This window comes from Lynx canadensis, chromosome A3 (genome assembly GCF_007474595.2).
Source record: "Lynx canadensis isolate LIC74 chromosome A3, mLynCan4.pri.v2, whole genome shotgun sequence".
Lineage (NCBI taxonomy): Eukaryota > Metazoa > Chordata > Mammalia > Carnivora > Felidae > Lynx > Lynx canadensis.
Window position 1 is genome coordinate 104,743,993 of NC_044305.1, and position 17,800 is coordinate 104,761,792.

Here is a 17,800-nt window from a genome sequence, read left to right on the forward strand (position 1 = left end):
TGTCTGGCTACCACCCCCACCACTTTATGAAAACTATCTTGTTACTATCACCTACAACTTCTGGCTACTCTTCAGGCTTCATCTCTCTGTAGGGTTTCAGCAGCATGTGAAACAGATGAAAACCCTTCAAGTGCTTCTTGAAACACTCCTGGTTTCTATGTCACCGCTCTCTTCTGACGGTTTTTTAAGCTCCCCCTTCTCTATCTAGCTTCTAAATGCTGGTCCTGAGTGTCTTTTCTTACAGGGTCTTCCTAGCGTTCTCACCTGTTCCCATGGTTTTATGATCTATATGATGATGATGTCCAAATTTGTTCCTGAGTCTGCGGGCCACTTCCCTGAGTGGCCCATATCACTCCCCGGAGTGTCCAACTCTTATCCCAATGTTTACTGACCCGTTCAAAAGTCTCTCACATGAGTCATTTACCACGTCCAAAACGTAACTCTAAATTTCCAAACCTTTTACCGAGACCTGCAAAGGCCCTGCCTACCTCAAGGGCCTCACTCACTGTTCAGGCACAATGTTGCTAGTCCTAGCGGAGGCCAGGCTCTTTCCTCCTGGCCCTTTTATCGCACCTGCTTCTTCTACCTAGAACCCGTTCCCCAGTCTCTGCTCTAAGACCTTCCTTGCATCCTCAAATGAAAGGGGCCCCTCCCCTTACTCTGCTATTCTCAATCACAGCACTCAGCCTCATGCGCAATTCTTTCGTTTAACTGGCTCCCCAACTAGAATACAAGCTCCAAGAGGTTGGGATCTTATCTGTTTTGTTCTTTACTGTATCTCTGCACCTGACAGAGGGTTTGGCCCAAAGGGAGCGCTCAGCGCTTACTGAATGAATGCAAAAATACATGCACGCGTACGCGAAGCGTACGGCAGGCTCAGGAAAACCACCGTTTCAACGGAGAGACATCGCACACGGCATAGAAGCCTACAGGAAAGGTCGCCCCACACCCAGCGACCGTACGGACGAGTGGGGATCGGCCCACGCGCTCCGGACGCCGACTGAAGCCGTGTCCTGATTGGCAGGGCACACCCCTCCCCCACTCTTCCTTCCCGCCTCTTCCTCTCGGCGCCTGCCTCTCCCTCCACCAGCAGAGCCCAAGACCAACAACTAGGCCGAGAATATCCGCACCTCCCGCTCAGTCCGCCCGCCGACCCTGCCCGCCCGGAGCACCGCTTCACGCCGACCCCTTCCAGCGGCACCCCGCACCCGCTCAACCTCACCTGGGCAGGGAGGCCCCATCTCGCTCTCCCTGTCTGGAGCTGGTTTTAAATCGCGCGCCGAGACGCTTTAACGGCGTAACGGCCGCGGTGACGTTTACCGTGGGCGGGGCCAGAAGCGGGCCTGCGCAGGCCGCCTCATCCTCTGCCCGTAAAGGGGGTGTGCCGGGCTGTGCACTAGTGTGCTGCTTGGAATGGCTGGTTTCCTGCTCGGTTCCCTTGAGCGCACTGTAGAGGGTCCATGGACTCCCTGAAATAGCATGAAAACTCCCTCTTTTCGAGCTTAGACGCGGAACTGGGCACTAGCCCACTAGCTGGGCTCCAGCGCGGAGCAGGACGGGGGAAGACAGTGCTTTCACGCAATTCACTTTCTAACGATGGGGGCAGATTACTAGGAAACAAGGTTAATTTCTCATAGTGACCTGTATGATGAGGGCAGCAAAACACTAAGGATGTAGAAAGCGATGGATGGGGTATGGGACAGAGGTGAGAAGGAGCCAACAACACAATGGACGGATTGGGCAGGCGAAGGACAGGTGCGAAATGTATATACAGTTTTGAATGAAGGCCATCATTTTTACTCATATTCTTGTGAAAAGCTTAATGGATATCTACACCCCCCCCCCCCCCCCCCCGCACACACACACTCCTACCCCTGCCACACTAAAGAAAAGGTTAAGGTCAGAAATGAGATGGGTATAATTGGCACCTATCCATTCTTCTTCTGATCCCAAGAATCGTATTATGGGAGGAAAGGCCAGGGCAATTTCCCCAAATATCTCTAGAATATCCCATAATTTCTTTTTTGTTTTTTATTTATTTTGAGAGAGAGAAAGAGAATCCCAAGCAGGATCTGCACTGTCAACACGGAGCCGGACCTGGGGCTTAATCCCATGGGCTCTGAGGTCATGACCTGAGCCAAAATCAAGAGCCTAACTGGCTGAGCCACTCAGGCACCACCCTGCCCCCATTATTTCTTACAACACACATCTGGCATTTTATGCAGTGTTTCCCCTCAAGGGTGTTATTGGTATTCAGGGTGAAACAATTCTTGACACGTGGGACTCTGTAGGACTGTTCAGCAACCTCCACACCATTTGTCCGCTGAATGCCATCAGTGCCCCTCAGTCATTAAAAGTACTACCCTTTGTTGAAAACCTCTTCATAAGCCTATTTGCTTTTGCACAAATAGTGACCACCTTCAAATCTTTAGCGCAAGGCAGTGTGGAATAGAGAGAAGAACGCAGGTTTACAGTGTCTTTCAGTGAATGATTCTACCAGCCACCCAGGGACCCAAATCAGCACCCAGGAGCCATACTGGATGCCTTACTCTCTATACACAATCTGTTGTTGAACTCTTTTTACTTCCTAAAAAGCTCTTCAACTCTGCGTCTCTTTTTCATCCATATTACCTTCTTGCTGGTCTTCAGCAGCTCCACACCTGCTCGGACACCCTCCTCATTGCACCCAGGGTGGTTGTTGCTAAGTACCTGTTGCTAAGTACCGACCTGTCACTTCCCAAAGTCTCAAACCATTCAAAAGTTCCATTGCTCTGGGAACTTCTAAAGTGGTCTAGAAGGCCCTACAGGGTCTGGTCCCTGCAGCCTCTCCAGCTTCATCTTGCACCTTGCCTCCGCTTACTTCCTGCCCTCCAGACACTTGGGCCTTCCATCAGACTCTCCCTCATCATGCCCATTCCCACAAGGCCTCTGCACATGCCATGTGCACATGTCCTCCACATAGGATCTCAACCCCATCTTCACCCAGTTGGCACCTGTCAAGTTTCAGCTCACATCACTTCCTCAGGGAAGCCTTCCTTGATACGCTCAAGTGTCCTTACTGGAAGTTTTAGTGGAACTTGTCACCTTTGAAATTTCACATCCGCTGGTGTGACTATTTCATGTCTATCTCCTCCACAGGTTGTCAGTTCCATGAGGATGAAGCCATTGTTTTCCCAGGGCCCGGTGCTAGCCCCGGATACAGCAAGTGCCTGAATATGTATTGAATGTGTGAAGTGGGAAGACAAGCTTAAATCCTCGGTTGGGCATGTGAACCTCTCTGGGCCTCATTTTCTTCTGTTTATAAAACATTGAAGATAATACCCCTTCACTGGACTGCTTGGGGCTCCCTGTGCTGGGAGGGAGAGCCAGCTCCACCCCCTGCAGGCGGGTCATTCACCTCCAGATCTGAATGCCGTCTTTGTTTCTCGAGGGGTTAGTTGGGTGGAGGGTGCCAAAAGATTGAATGATTTATCAGTGGTTTGAGTGGTATGCAAAACTCAATTGCTCTGCACACACCCCAAGTAGTGCCTCCCACCCCCACTCCTGCTCTGCCAGAAAAGCAGTACTGGGGCCATTCCCCTTCCCCATTTCACTCCTTACCAAGATCTACTTCCCCGAAATGAATGGCAAAAACCTTTAGGTGAGGAACGATACTATTATTGGTTGCCGACCTGAACAATCTTTCGGCTTCAAATTGGCCCTGACCTTCCATCCTGCAGCTGGCTTGTATCATAATGTAGTTCATGATATAAACAAGTCACTGGGGCTCAACAGGCATGTAGTGCAAATGGCTTTACGTTCATTTTGGCCTCTGAGCAAATGCCTTTAATTTTTGTATGTGATACGAAACTCCTGACCTAAAGACTGGGCTAAGGACCAACAATTTCTGTCTTCTAGAATTTCTAAACAACATACCACCCTTTATCTTAATGTAGTGCTTTTAGCTTTTCAAAGCATGTTAACTCCTACATCTTGATATTCCCAAGACCATGCTAGAAGGTTGCTAGGACATGCACTTTCCTCTGGGCTCTGCCTTTTACTAGCTATGTGACCTTGGGGAAGTTGTGTACCATTTCTTTTTCTTTTTTAAATTTATTTTGAGAGAGACAGAGACAGCGCGAGTTGGGGAGGGACAGAGAGAGAATCCCAAGCAAGCTCCCCACTCTCAGCACAGAGCCCAACGCAGGGTTCAAACCCAGGAACTGTGAGATCATGATCTGAACCGAAACCAAGAGTCGGACGCTTAACCGACTGAGCCACCCAGGCGCCCCAGTGTGTACCATTTCTGTGCCTCAGTTTCCTCATAGGGAAAATGGAAGGGATAAAGCCCTCACTTCATGGTGCTATAGTGTGAGGACTAAATGAGTTACCTCACTTAGAGGTAACTGAGCATTAAGAACAGTGCCTGGACCATTGGCAATGCTCAATGAACATTAAGTATAACCATTACTAGAACTCCTGTTGTATCCTGGGTGCCGGCCAGGAATTGTTTTAGAATAAAGCTCAGCTTCCTAAATTATCTAGAGAAGTTTCCCCTTTCATTGTAAGAGTATTCCCAGAGCACAACAGTTCTGTTCTTTCCATTACTACTTGTTTTTTCTATACTCGTTCTTAACACCCTCTGCCCCACCCAAGCTTCGCTGACTGTTCCCTTTGTTGTCTTCTGTTCGCTCCTGTTTTCTTACCTCTTACTAGACTGGAAACCACAGAGCTCTAGAACATCATACTTTCAACTTGACAGATTTGTGCCTCCTACAGCTTCTGCATGTTGTTTGTAGTCTTTTAAATTGGCTGATATTTTGGTTTGGGCACCATGAAAATGAATAACATTCTGAATTATTCTTTCCTGGCTACTGGCCATGCCACTGGGAAACCTCAGGGCAGACTGGTTCAAGGTGCATTGAGAAATAGCAGGATGTACTGGATGAAGCTATCAGGAGAACATGAACATCTTGGGAACAGGCATGTGAGAATACTGGTCTTCTGTGTGTGTTATTATGTAGATTCCAACTGACACACAAAATAACTTCCTTTATTGATTCAGAACTAAAACATCAACAAATTGTTTTCTAAACAAAAAGAATATGGATGTTTCTAAAACATCAAAATCCCAACGAGCATGGAACCAACCATCACTGCATCTTAGCTTGAAAGCAGTACCTGGCAGATGTCAGCAGATAACACGGGAGCACAGCCATTAATGTGTGGTAGGAGCCTCAAATATTGACTCGCATCAGCTTCTGGGACATAAATTTGTAATTTAATTTTGCCATGGGAGGGGTGTGGATACAGCAAAAGCCCACAAGGCCAGCATCTAAACCCCCCTGTGACCGAGTTAAATGTGCGGCCAGGTTCTCCTCCCCAGATCTTCCTGGCATGCAGGGAAGGAACAGCATTGTTATTTCCAAAACAACCACACCCACAACTACAGTCACTTTTCTTAAGCCTCCTCATGAGGATCCCCAGGTTTTTGAAAGAAGGGAAAAATCCACCAATCGTATCTTCAGACTCACGACTTTGTTGGAGCTGGACTGCTCCACAGTCCCTTCCTGTCCGACCCTGGCAACTGGCCTGGATTGTGATGATCCTGCTTTGCAAAACCGCAAACATAGTTCAAAAAACTCCCTTTGTCATCTTTGAAAAGAGAATACAAAGGCATTAACAGACTGAGAAAAAGCACGGCTACACATGGGGGTTAAACCTTTTCATTTGACAAAACAAATGGCTCCCTTTAGAAACACTAATTGTTCATCTCAGAGCCACCCGCCCCCCACCCCGCCAAAAAAAAAGACTGTCCTCTGTAAGGGTTTTATAACATTGGTTCCAGGCTTGAGAAGCTTGTTAGATGCTGGCTATGTCATTAATTTTAGTTAATACACTAAATTTACTAAATTTACACAATTATGAAATAGATCACCATTGACTTAATATTTGTGAATCAGTGCTAATGAATTCTTTGGCTAGTAGTGGGAGTTTTCTTTCAGATTCATAAAAACAGCTGTATTATATTCTACTTCATATATTATATGAAAATAGGGCTAAATTAAGAAAAAGGAAAACAAACATCTTGGTTATATCTTCAAATAGAGAAGGTCTGAAAAATTAGATCCTAACATACGAGCAATTGCCTTCACAGGTATTTAGGATAAAATGATGCGCTGTCACCTTGGATGTGAATTAAACTAACAGTTCAACCAGGAAACCAGGTTGCAAGGAATGTTGCTGGGAGTCATTCACAAAAAGGAATAAGCTGCGACGGAGGTATTCTCTGGTTCTCTTTCACTTCCAGTGTTGATACAAAACACAACTTCACAGGCCGCCTCTGGATTTCAACTCTAGCTGCAAGATCCTCCTATAACACCCGTTTCCCTGGGCCCTCTTTGGGTCATGCTAAAAGGCAGGAGAAGAAAACCTCAGAAGACACACTGTAGATCAGACCCTACAGGTTGGACCCCATCCTTATGAGCACTTCGGGTACCCCGTAAAGTGTCTTCATCTATCATAGCCCCCCCCACTGGCAAGGTAAACATCACACATACCACTGACGTGTCCTGAAAAATAAACTCTTTGGCAGCCTGAGGAATCAGAAATACCTTCTCCCCTTTTTTAATGGCCTTTACATTAATGTGCCCCAGCCAATGGGGCACAGGGCAGCGTTTTCACTTGGGTCAGAAGGTTGTGGAATTCTTCCACTGCCTGTGAGTGTGCCATGGGGTTTAGCACTAGGTGTTGGAAGAGATTGACAGGCTCGGCATTCCGAAATGTCTTAGGGATCGGGATGGTCAGGGGCAGGAAGGTGTTACCGATGAGGAAATGATGGAGGGACCGTTGCTGGAGGCCACGGCCCAAGAACCAGAGGATGTCCTGGAGCCGCTGGGAGAGCATGCTGTGCTGCCAGTCTGTTAGGGGCAGCCGCAGCAACAGGTGCATGAGGGCCGTTTTGAAGTGGTAAGAGGTGAGGATAGGACGAGATGCTCCCTGGGGTAAGCTCTGAAGGTCCCGGAGACTTAAAATGATCTGGAGGCACTTGAGGTGGCAGGTGTTCTCCGGAGCAAAACGCCCTACCAGCTTCAGGAACAAGTGTTCACAGGCTGCAAAGGACTCAGGCCAGTCCACACTGGTGAGCTGTTCCTGGTCAGGAGCCTGACTCACCAAGTAGACCAACGTGTCTTCCCTTTGCACCCCCAGAACCAAGTGGATGGAGAGAAAGCGGCCTGAGCGGTAGTCCAGCCTGAGCTTGCAGGAGGTGGTAGACGGTGGGAGGCTGAGCTTAAAGTCATACTTGTGGGCCACAAGGGCCCAGGCATTGCCCATCATGTTCCGGAACCACTGTACTGTCTTGCACACGTCCAGGTGGGAGCCAGTGCAGAGAGCCACCTTGATGGTGCTGCTACACTTGCTTAGGAGAGCCGAGCGATCCCTGTGGTGGTGCACCAGGCACAGCACGTCCCCCAGAATCTTCTCACGCTTGCACACACATTCCGACTCCACCAGCACAGAGCCACAGCGGCGGCCTAGGGTCAGATCCCTCATCTCCAGCACAAACATAGTGCCCTGCGGAGGGACAATGGGCACCAGGATATCAAATTTCTGAGTCTCGTGAAGGGTTCCCCATTTCTCAAAGGCAGCCCCGATGCCCAGGCAGTCCTCCAGCTGTGGGTGAGCCTCCCGGCGGCTGAGCACCCGACAGGCCTCAATGAGGTCATCCACAAAGCTCTCTACGAATTCGCAGGTGCAGGACAGATCACGGGTGACATTCTGGACATAGTGTTTGTAAAAGGATTCCAGGGCCTCCCTCGAGGGGAAGTCAGTAAGCCAGTTATAGGAGGTGACGGGCACAACACGGACTTCCTCCTCCTCCTCATCGCTGCTGGAATCAAAGGCCGGCTCATGCTGCATGTTCTGTCGCAGGAGCTCAAAGACGAGAAAAAGGCAGAAGAGGCCTGCATTCCACAGGTTTCCCAGCAGCCAGCCCAGTGGCCCCTCCTGGCCATCAGCCTGGAATGGCCACCCCATGTCTTGCTTCCCCAACACTAACTGGTCACTGGATGTGTCTCCTCTCCAGAAGTTCTCTGCCTTCTGCTTCTGCTCAGCTGCCCGCTTTCTCTCTTCAAACTCTAGCTCCAACTGGCGCATCTCCTCGCTCATCCGCTTCTCCAGCTGCCGACTTCTGGCTAGTGTGTCCAGGTCCATCCGGTCGCTGACCATCAAGGGGTGGTGAACAACATACATCACTGCCAGGAACAGAAGGCTTATCACAGCCATGGAGGCCTCTGCATCTGGAGAAGTTAGGAGGGTGGGAGTCAGTGGTGATCTTCGGGATTCATCTGCTCTCCAGTGCGTACTCCCCAGAGCCCTGGAACCCCAAATCCTGGAAGGTACTCAGGACAAACAGAAAGCTCATAGAACTGGGCATGGACAGAGCAAGGGTCTGCCCAGGAGGTGGTCTGGGAGAAATGGGATCAGCAAGATGTGCCACTCAGTCTTTCTGCTTTCCTTCCACATGGTGTGGGTGGTATTTAGGCTTCCAGAGTATGGACCCAGGACTGTTTTCATTCCTGTGTAGAATAGGGAGGGGGACCCTTGTGGTAGGGTGGCCTCACCCGACTCATCAGTCCACCGTGGGCACCAGGAAGGCACCGTGCCCTGCTGATCCCAGAGGGCCTTCTACTGGCAGAAAGTACTGATCTTCCTGGGCAACACCTTTCCTCTTGCCAGGCAGCCAACCCCAGGCCCCCAGCTGTAGCATCCCACTTCTGTGACTTCACAATCCTCATTCTGCTCACCCTGTGTCATCAGGCCACTCAGCCTCTCCTCCCTCGTGCCCAGTGGGGCAACTGCCAGTGGGCACCAGGGAGGTACAGTCCTGCCATCCTCCTCTCCACTGATTCCTGCTGTGCTCTCTCTCTGAGGTCCTAAGGCTTATTATGCTGTATGCCCCTTCTTCCATGGGCCAGACGCATAGGCAGGGAAGGCTCCACCTCTCAGCCCAGGAAAGTTCATGAAGAACCAGCTGCCCAAAGCCACTTGACAGTCAGCAGTCATCGGATCCTCTGCCTCCCCACCCACCACGAGGCCGGAAGCTTCTTGCATTCACCCCCACAAATTACTGGGCTTACCGAGATTACGAGATTACGAAGGACTATGCCGTGTGGGCGCTGAAGCCAGGTGGAGGGACTCTCCTCCCTTTGGAACTTGGCCTTGCTTAGTCTCACTGCCCGCTCCAGGAGCTCTGTTAAAATTTACAAGGTACGGGGCTGGGCTGTGGTTCAAAGCAGGGTGCCCCCTCCCATTCATAACTTCCCCAAACTCCACGCCCAGAGATCTCTATTCCCATCCGCCTACCCTTCTGGGGGTTTCTCCCAGGACTTGGGGCCAGGTTACTCACCGTCGGTGTTAGCGGGAACACGGTCTTAAAGAGACAGTGCGGCCTGACCGCCCCCGCCTTTTTCCCGGCGGGGTGGGAGCTCCGTGTGCCTCGCCGGGGCCGCCCGGGGGAGTAGCCCCACTCTCCTCTCCCGGGGAACACACCATCTTGTCCGAGGGCCCGATTGCCAGTGCTCGGCCCGCCTGGGAGACCCCACCGCGCCGGGCGCCGCTCCGTGGGCGCGGGCCCCGCACCGCGGATCCCGCCGTCCAGGCTCCGCCCCTCCCAAGCTCCTCCTACCCCAACCCCACCGCCCAGCGCGCAGCGGGAGCGCCGCCCTGGGGCCCCGGTGGCCCTGATCGCGTACGCGCGCCTTCTGTCCGCCGCTCCGACTCCCGCGGGGTCGTGTGCAGAGCGGAGGGGTTGCGGTCTCGGACTCACAGCCGAGGGGCGCGCACGCCCCTGGGGGTGGTGCCAGGGGCAACTGCAGTGCCGGTTGCCGGCTTCACGCAGCTCGGTTCGCCGAGGATATACTTACTGGGAATTTGGAACGCACCGTACATGTACAGCGAAGAGGATCGTGGCATAAATAGGAATTGACGGGTGGGGGGGACAGTGCGCGTCATTCCCTCTTCGGGTTCGTCCTGCGCAAAACGGCACAGGAGCTGAGGTGTGTCGACAAGGTCCATAAGGTGCCTCTCACCCCCAGCCCACGCCCAGGCTCAGGTGTCTTTCCCCACCTCCTTTCTCCTATGGAGGTGGTTGTCATTAAAGGACCAGACAGAACGCAAAGACCTGGCTTGAGGCCTTACTTGTCACTCACTACGTAGGAGTAAGAATCCTAAACCTCCGGGGTAGCTCTGTTGATGAGATGGCGTATAAAGGAAAACTTCATGAAGTGTGGAAACTGGACAAGATTTATAATACACTAAGATATCCCAACAGAAGGGATTTCCCAGAGAGGCTGAAGAACCCCCGGCCTTCCTGTCCTGCGTCAGCTAACCAAGGAGAAAAGGAAGTGATATCTTTCCATGCTTATTAACCAAAGTCCTTCTTCCGGAAGACAGTCAAGTTTCAGGCCTCCTTATCCAGTGGCAATGTAGAGGTGGCCCCAAACAACTTGGACAGTGCTTCCAAAAACACTTATTTCCCTGTGGAGGAGGAAAGACTGTCTTCTGGCTGACCATGACTGAAGTTCCAAAGTTAATTTTTATGAACTTGAGGGCTACTACCACTAAGCATTAGTGCTATCAGGCAATGACAATGAAATTTTCTATTATTTTTTTTATGACAACGTTGGGATGAAAAAAATACATTTCAGGGTGTGCGAAACAATGGTGTTTAAAGCCACATGTTTAAAAATGTGTCATGATCAAATAAGGGTTTGTTTCAAAAGTGATTGTCATGTCAGAAGACATTTGCTCGTTCGTGCTCATGAAGTTGGTTGCTATAGCAGATAAACTCCAAGCTGGAGAAATATTCATCCATGTAAATATCACACTTAAAGCAGCAAGAAGCCCTCTAGCAGTGAACATTTCTTGGCCTGTTTTTGGTGATTTTTCTTCTTCAGCATAATGTGAAGTGATTGCTGGCTTAGTGGGATTAAAAGAAAATCGAGTCACTTGAACACCTTGGCATTGATGCTAATTGGTGATTGTACACAAATGACATGAGGAAACTGGCAGTGGCCACTCATTTTAACAGTTGAATTCCACTGTGGTGGGATTGACCCTTGTCAAGGAAGGAAACATGGTAGTTTCCCCCCCAAATAGTTTTATTTTTATCATTGGAAAATAAGACCTAGAACGTAAGTACCTTCATAACCTATGTACGATTCTGCCTCTTGGCCTGCAAAACCTAAAATGTGTTTGAGACTATTAGTGTTTTTGGGGGCACCTGGCTGGCTCAGTTGGAGAAGTATGTGACTCTCGATCTCAGGGTCATGAGTTCGAGCCCCACATTGGGTGCAGGGATAACTTAAATAAACAAAAGTAAAAATAAAGACTATTAGTGTTTTGGTGAGAAGAGTTGCTCAAAGAATTGAGAATGTGGGTAGAAACATCAATAATCAATTTAGGGGCTCCTGGGTGGTTCAGTCAGTTAAGCGTCCAACACGTGATCTCAGCTCAGGTCTTGATCCCAGGGTCATGAGTTTGAGCCCCGTGTTGGGCTCTGTGCTGGGCATGAAGCCTACTTTAAAAAAAAAGAAATCAATTTAAAAACAGGTCACATGATTCTGAGTGATTTTTCTTTGGCTTGATGAATCGGCAAATGTTACTAATACTGCTCAGTTATTGCTGTTTTTTGTTGTTGTTGTTGTTTGTTTGTTTTTGAGAGAGAGAGAGAGAATCCCAGCAGGGGCAGTCCCAAGATGGGCAGAGAGAGAAGTGGGGCTTAGCTGAAACGGGGTTCATGTTTTACCTGAAGGCGGACTCGTGTTCACCAGATGCGGGGCTTGAACTCACAAACCATGAGATCATGACTTGAACGGAAGTCAGATGCTCAACAGCTGAGGCACCCAGGCGCCTGAGTTGCTGCTGTTTATTCAGGAAGCCAATGCAGAGTTTGCAATTACTGAAGAATTAGACTTTATGAATAGTCTGCATGGGACAACCAGGAATATTTCTTAAAAAAATTTTTTTTTAATCCCTATTTATTTTTGAGAGAGAGAGAGGAGAGACAGAGTGCGACTGGGGGAGGAATGGAGAAAGAGGGAGACACAGGATCTGAAGCAGGCTCCAGGCTCTGAGCTGTCAGCGCAGAGCCCGATGCGGGGCTCAAACTCATGAACTGTGAGATCATGACCTGAGCTGAAGTTGGACGCGTAACCAACTGAGCCACCCAGGTGCCCCAAGAATATTTCAAAGCTGAGAAAACACTAATTCAGTACAACCTGACGTGGAATCTGTTAATATATGTTACAACCGATGGTAATAAAAAAACACGGAACAGAAAAAGGCTTAGATAGGCAAATTTACAAAGCTTGCGAAAATGTCAGGTGTTTGAAGCCTATGGTTATTCGTCATATTATTCATTGGCAGGTACTTTGTGGAAAATATTTGAATCTGTCATGTATTTGTGAACCACTAGTGTCAATGGTAAACTTTGTTCATTCTCATGGACTTAAAAATCGTCAGTTCTGGGAAGTTCCATCAGAAATAGATACTGAGTATCTTGACTTGCCCTACCATCATTATCAGTTTACAATCTTTTCGAGCTTGGGGATGAGATTAAAATTTTTCTAAACAAGGGGCACGTGGGTGGCTCAGTCGGCTTAAGCATCCGACTTTGGCTCAGGTCATGATCTCACAGTTGGTGGGTTCAAGCCCTGCATCAGGCTCCCCGCTGACAGTGCAGAGCCTGCTTAGGATTCTCTTTCTCCCTCTCTCTCTCTGCCTCTGCCCCTCCCCCACTCATGTTTTTTTTTTTTCTCTCTCTCTCTCTCAAAATAAACTTAAAAAAATGTAGAACACATTTTTTTCTAAACAAGAACTGCCCTCAGCTAGTCTTATCCAACACTGAACAACTTTGGAAATCAGCTTTTTGTTGTAGATTTGAGACTGTTTCTTAATGAAGTCAACATAAATTTACAAGTCAAAATGGCATTTACATATGAAATTTATTCTCGGACCAAATCATTTTAACAAACAGTCACAAGTAATACCAAGCTGCTTTTTACACTTCCAGCGCTGTCAAAAGATTAAACAAGAAGCAAGATGTCCATTCCTACCTAAATTTGTAGCAGATATATTTTCTGAGCTCAAACTACAGTTCCAGCAGAGTTAGTCAGACATCAGTGCAAGTGGAAAGAATACTTCTATATTTCAAAATCCATTTAACTTTGCAATTGAGGATCTTCCACACGATCTTCAATTAGAAGTCATTAATCTGGGGGGCACCTGGGTGGCTTAGTCGGTTAAGCTTCCAACTTCAGCTCAGGTCATGATCTCGCCATTCATGAGTTCAACCCCGCCTCCGGCTCTGTGCTGACAGCTCAGAGCCTGGAGCCTGCTTCAGATTCTGTGTCTCCCTCTCTCTCTGCTCTTCACCCACTCACATAACACAGTGTCTCTCTCTCTCAAAAATAAGTAAACATTAAAAAAAAATTTTTTTAAAGAAGTGATTAACTGGGGGGGTGCCTGGGTGGCTCAGTTGGTTAAGTGTCTGATTCTTGATCTTGGCTCAGGTCATGATCTCACAGTTCATGAGACTGAGCCCCGGATCCAGCTTTGCACTAACAGTGTGGAGACTGCTTGGGATTCTCACTCTCCCTCCTTCCCTCTTTCTCTCTTCCCTACCCCACTCATGCTCTCTCTCTCTCTCTCTCTCTCTCTCAAAATAAGTAAACATTTAAGAAAAAGAATTGATTAATCTGTAGTGTAATGACATACTAAAAAGGCAAGTAAGAATCTAATATAAGAATGAATACTTTCAATTTAATATGAATACATTCATATTAATTCATAATATGAATATGTTTAATATGAATATGTTCAAATTAATTTTTAATATGTTGTGGATTAACATATCAATTTTTGTTAGTAACTATTGAAAAACATTTTCAAAGAGGCAATATGTAATATCTCATTACATATCAGCATTAACAGATGAACATTTGCAATCAATGTGGATGATAGGAAACATACACTTTGAGCCCTAATTAAGTGACATGTTATTTCCAAAAAATAAAGGAATTCCATTCTTTTCATTAGTAGCCGCATATTACAAAAAAAAAAAATGCACTTAACAATTATTATTTTACTTTGAATTTTGTCAATAGAATTTTGTGGAAATGTATTTTCTCTCTTGTTATGTAAACGCCTACATAACATCCATGATTCTGCCTCTTGGCTGGTAAACACTAAAACATTTACTATCTAGATGGCCATTTACAGAAAAAGTCAAGTGTCCTTTACTCTTTTTTTTTTAATGTTTATTGATTCATTTTGAGAGAGAGCGCGCGAGCAGAGTGCAAGCAGGGAAGGGGCAGAGAGGGAGAGAGAGAATCCCAAGCAGGCTCCATGCTGTCAGCACAGAGCCTAATATGGGGCTCAAACCCACTACCGTGAGATCATAACCTGAGCTGAAACCAAGAGTCGTATGCTCTACCGACTGAGTCACCCAGGTACCCCTGTCCTTTGCTTTTAAGTAGCAAAATGTGCACATTTCCCCAAAAATTCATTTTTAAAGTTTTGTCTTTTTGTAAAAATGACACATGTTCATTGTAAACATGCATATTCTATAGGAGGAATAGGAAAAGAAGCTACCCTTATCCCACACTACTCAGAGATAAGTGTTACAGATTTGGGGAGTACCTTCTAGGCACGATTTGTGCCAGTATTTCCAAAAATTTGCCCCTTGAAACACTAGTGGCTCAAGTTGACCCTCATCAAAAAGATTTGTATGATGTTTCTTAGTATCATTTTAAAAACTCATAAACACAAAACAAAATTGTGAAAAATTTGGAAAATACAGAACAGTTAAAAAAAAAACCACAACATTAAAATAAAATCACCCTGAGCCTGGGTGGCTCAGTCGGTTAAGCATCTGACTTTGGCTCAGGTCACGATCTCAAGGTCAGTGAGTTCCAGCCCTGCATCAGGCTCTGTGCTGACAGCTCAGAGCCTGGAGCCTGCTTCGGATTCTTTGTCTCCCTCTCTCTCTGCCCCATCCCCGCTTGTGCTCTGTCTCTCTCTGGCTCTCAAAAGTGAATAAATGTTAAAAAAAAAATTTTTTTTAATCACCCTTCATCCTTTGGTATCAGTTAGGATCCCCAGCAGGATTTGATTGCATACTTATGCTGGGTAATTGAGGGGGGTTTAATCAGGGAACAAGAGTTTCAGGGTTTGGGAAAAACTGCAAAGGATGATTATGGTTCCTGGAGCCAGTCCAACAGGGAGCCTCTCTCTGGGTAAGGGTGAGGAGGAGGGGGAGTGATTTGTTACCAAAACTTAAGAGGGTAACTATGTGGAGAGGATGTCTGATAAGAAAATGTGGTCTTCAGTTGGGAGGATGAAGTCAACCCTGTGGGGCACCACAGGAAGAAAGCTGAGTTCTCTCAAAACTCATTTCCTGCTGATGCCTCCCGTTGGCCAAAACCAATTGAACAAGGGAACAAGGGAGCCTTTTGATTCAATCCTTCTGGGTCAGTGCATGCCCTGGGGCACAGAGCAGGAATGAGAAAGAGGGGGGTCTGCAGGAGCAAAGAGAGAATATACACAATGTCACAGTCAAAGGTACCCAAACCCAATGAGCACCAGTCTGTGAGCTCAAACTCAGAGGTGAAGCTGCCTTAGCTACATACAAACACATTGAATCCCACATTTAGATCCATTGCGCTGTTCTCTAAAAAGAAACAGAATTCCTTGGAGGGTGATGACACAACATGTCAAGACATCCAAAAAGTCAGGTGAGCCTATAACATCTTGCTGAGGTTAGAAAATGAGAAGCCCAGGGGCGCCTGGGTGGCTCAGTCGATTAAGCATCTGACTTTGGCTCAGGTCATGATCTCACGGTTTGTGAGTTCAAGCCCCGCGTCGGGCTCTGTGCTGACAGCTCAGAGCCTGGAACCTGGTTCTGATTCTGTGTCTCCCTCTCTCTCTGTCCCTCCCCTGCTCATGCTCTGTCTCTGTCTCAGAAATAAATAAATATTAAAAAAAAAAAAGAAAATGAGAAGCCCACTCAGACCTGTCTCAGGTGATGTTAGAAAAGGTATGAAGAGGCCACACAGAGAGAACTCCCACTGCTAGTGTGAATGGCAGATGACACATGAAAAAATGTTAATTATTGGCATAACTTGAGCCATGGATCTGGGAAAATACTTTTTTTTTTTTTCCAACGTTTATTTATTTTTGGGACAGAGAGAGACAGAGCATGAACGGGGGAGGGGCAGAGAGAGAGAGAGACACAGAATCGGAAACAGGCTCCAGGCTCCGAGCCATCAGCCCAGAGCCTGACGCGGGGCTCGAACTCACGGACGGCGAGATCGTGACCTGGCTGAAGTCGGACGCTTAACCGACTGCGCCACCCAGGTGCCCCGGGAAAATACTTTTTAAGTGATATAAAGTTTTTGGAAAAGATTGTTGTGATGCACCCATGTGTTTTCAATATTTTTACCAAAATTAAATCACTATATAAGTCTTAGACTCATGTTTTGGTCATTACACAAAAAACCTATAAAAATTTAGGAATATGCTGTATGTATAAAAAATAGAATGTGTAAGTCCACATTAAAGTGGGAAATAGACAAGGGGCGCCTGGGTGGCTCAGTCAGTTGAGCATCTGACTTTGGCCCAGGTCATGATCTCACGTTCATGGGTCTGAGCCCAGCAACGTGCTCTGTGCTGACAGCTCGGAGCCTAGAGCCTGCTTCAGATTCTGTGTCTCCCTCTCTCTGCCCTTCCCCTACTCATTCTCTGTCTCTCTCTTTCTCTCTCTTAAAAATAAACATTAAAAAAAAATTTTTTTTATAAAGTGGAAAATAGACCATTGTCTGGTAAGTGAACAAAAAAGCAGGTTACAAAAGCATGCTATGGTTTAATTCCTTGCGTGTGTATTACATGCCTAAGAAAAAGTTTCAAAGGGTGGATTCCAAAATAACTTACAGTGATCCTCTGAGGATGGAGAAATTGATTACAAGTGACTTTTACCTCTCTCTATGCCTTTTTTGAACTATATAACAACGAACAGGTAGTATTTTCACATTGTAAAAATACCGTTCAGACAGTGCCCAGTTAATGAATGAATGGGATCTGTGCTCAAAGATCTAGCGTGTCTTAGTTGAATAGAGCTCAACTTGCAGTTTCTAAAGAAGCAGGCGCTCCCACGCTGACGTGTTTAACCCAGGATCCGATTTGTGCTCGGGCGGCGTCCTCGCGGTTCCGGAGACCCGGCAAGGGGCTTCCTCCGCCCGGTCAATTCACTGGGCGCCACGAGCGCCCTCCCCCAAACCGGGACAGCGCCGCAGCCACTGTAACTGTCCCCGCAGCCGCCTAGGCGCAGCCATGCTCCCGCCGCCTTTCCGCCCTCTCCAGGCTCTCAGCCCCACCCCCTGCCCCATCCAATCCCCCGCGACACATCGGTTAGAGCGAGCGACTTTGGGGGTCACAATGACGCGGGCGCATGGTTGCCAGACCCTGGAGAGCCTATGAACGAGGATCTGGGCCAGCACTTCGCTCCATGTCACATGCAGATGGGTGATAAGCGGGTAGATGCCATAAATGGAAAGAAGGTATATTAGTTTCCTGGGGCTGCCACACATTTTTGGTGGCTTAATACAATAATACAATAAAAAAAAACTGATCCACTCTGGGGCACCTGGGTGGCTCAGTCGGTTACAACTTCGGCTCAGGTCATGATCTCACCGTTCCTGAGCCTGAGCCCCTCGCTGGGCTCAGCCCTGACAGCCAGCCGAGCCTGCTTGGGATTCTGCCT

At 47.7% G+C, this 17,800-nt stretch overlaps 2 protein-coding genes across 5 annotated transcripts in view; both read right to left on the reverse strand.

The window, feature by feature from the left end:
- NCAPH (non-SMC condensin I complex subunit H) overlaps positions 1-1,421 on the reverse strand; it is a 33,248-nt gene extending 31,827 nt beyond the window's left edge. The window contains exon 1 of one of the 2 annotated variants that reach the window (XM_030311196.2): positions 1,223-1,421. In XM_030311196.2, the coding sequence (XP_030167056.1) occupies positions 1,223-1,241 (19 nt within the window). In that variant the 5' untranslated portion in view covers positions 1,242-1,421. The remainder of the gene's footprint in view (positions 1-1,222) is intronic. The other variant, XM_030311198.2, reaches the window with a different exon arrangement.
- A 3,590-nt stretch (positions 1,422-5,011) lies between these two features.
- On the reverse strand, positions 5,012-9,629 carry ITPRIPL1 (ITPRIP like 1). 3 transcript variants are annotated; one of them, XM_030311199.1, is made up of 3 exons: positions 9,389-9,629; positions 9,120-9,232; positions 5,012-8,279 (listed from the first exon to the last, which is right to left on the reverse strand). In XM_030311199.1, the coding sequence occupies exon 3, from the start codon at positions 8,263-8,265 to the stop codon at positions 6,622-6,624; it is 1,644 nt and encodes a 547-aa protein (XP_030167059.1). In that variant the 5' UTR covers positions 8,266-8,279; positions 9,120-9,232; positions 9,389-9,629; the 3' UTR covers positions 5,012-6,621. The 3 variants fall into 3 exon arrangements, with proteins under 3 accessions (XP_030167059.1, XP_030167060.1, XP_030167061.1); XM_030311200.1 differs by having other exon boundaries at positions 5,012-8,558; XM_030311201.1 differs by lacking the exon at positions 9,120-9,232.
- Positions 9,630-17,800: the final 8,171 nt, after the last annotated feature.

Excerpts from the sequence above, each read along its gene's own strand:
- ITPRIPL1 (XM_030311201.1), bottom strand. The coding sequence starts at position 8,265 with ATGGCTGTGATAAGCCTTCTGTTCCTGGCAGTGATGTATGTTGTTCAC.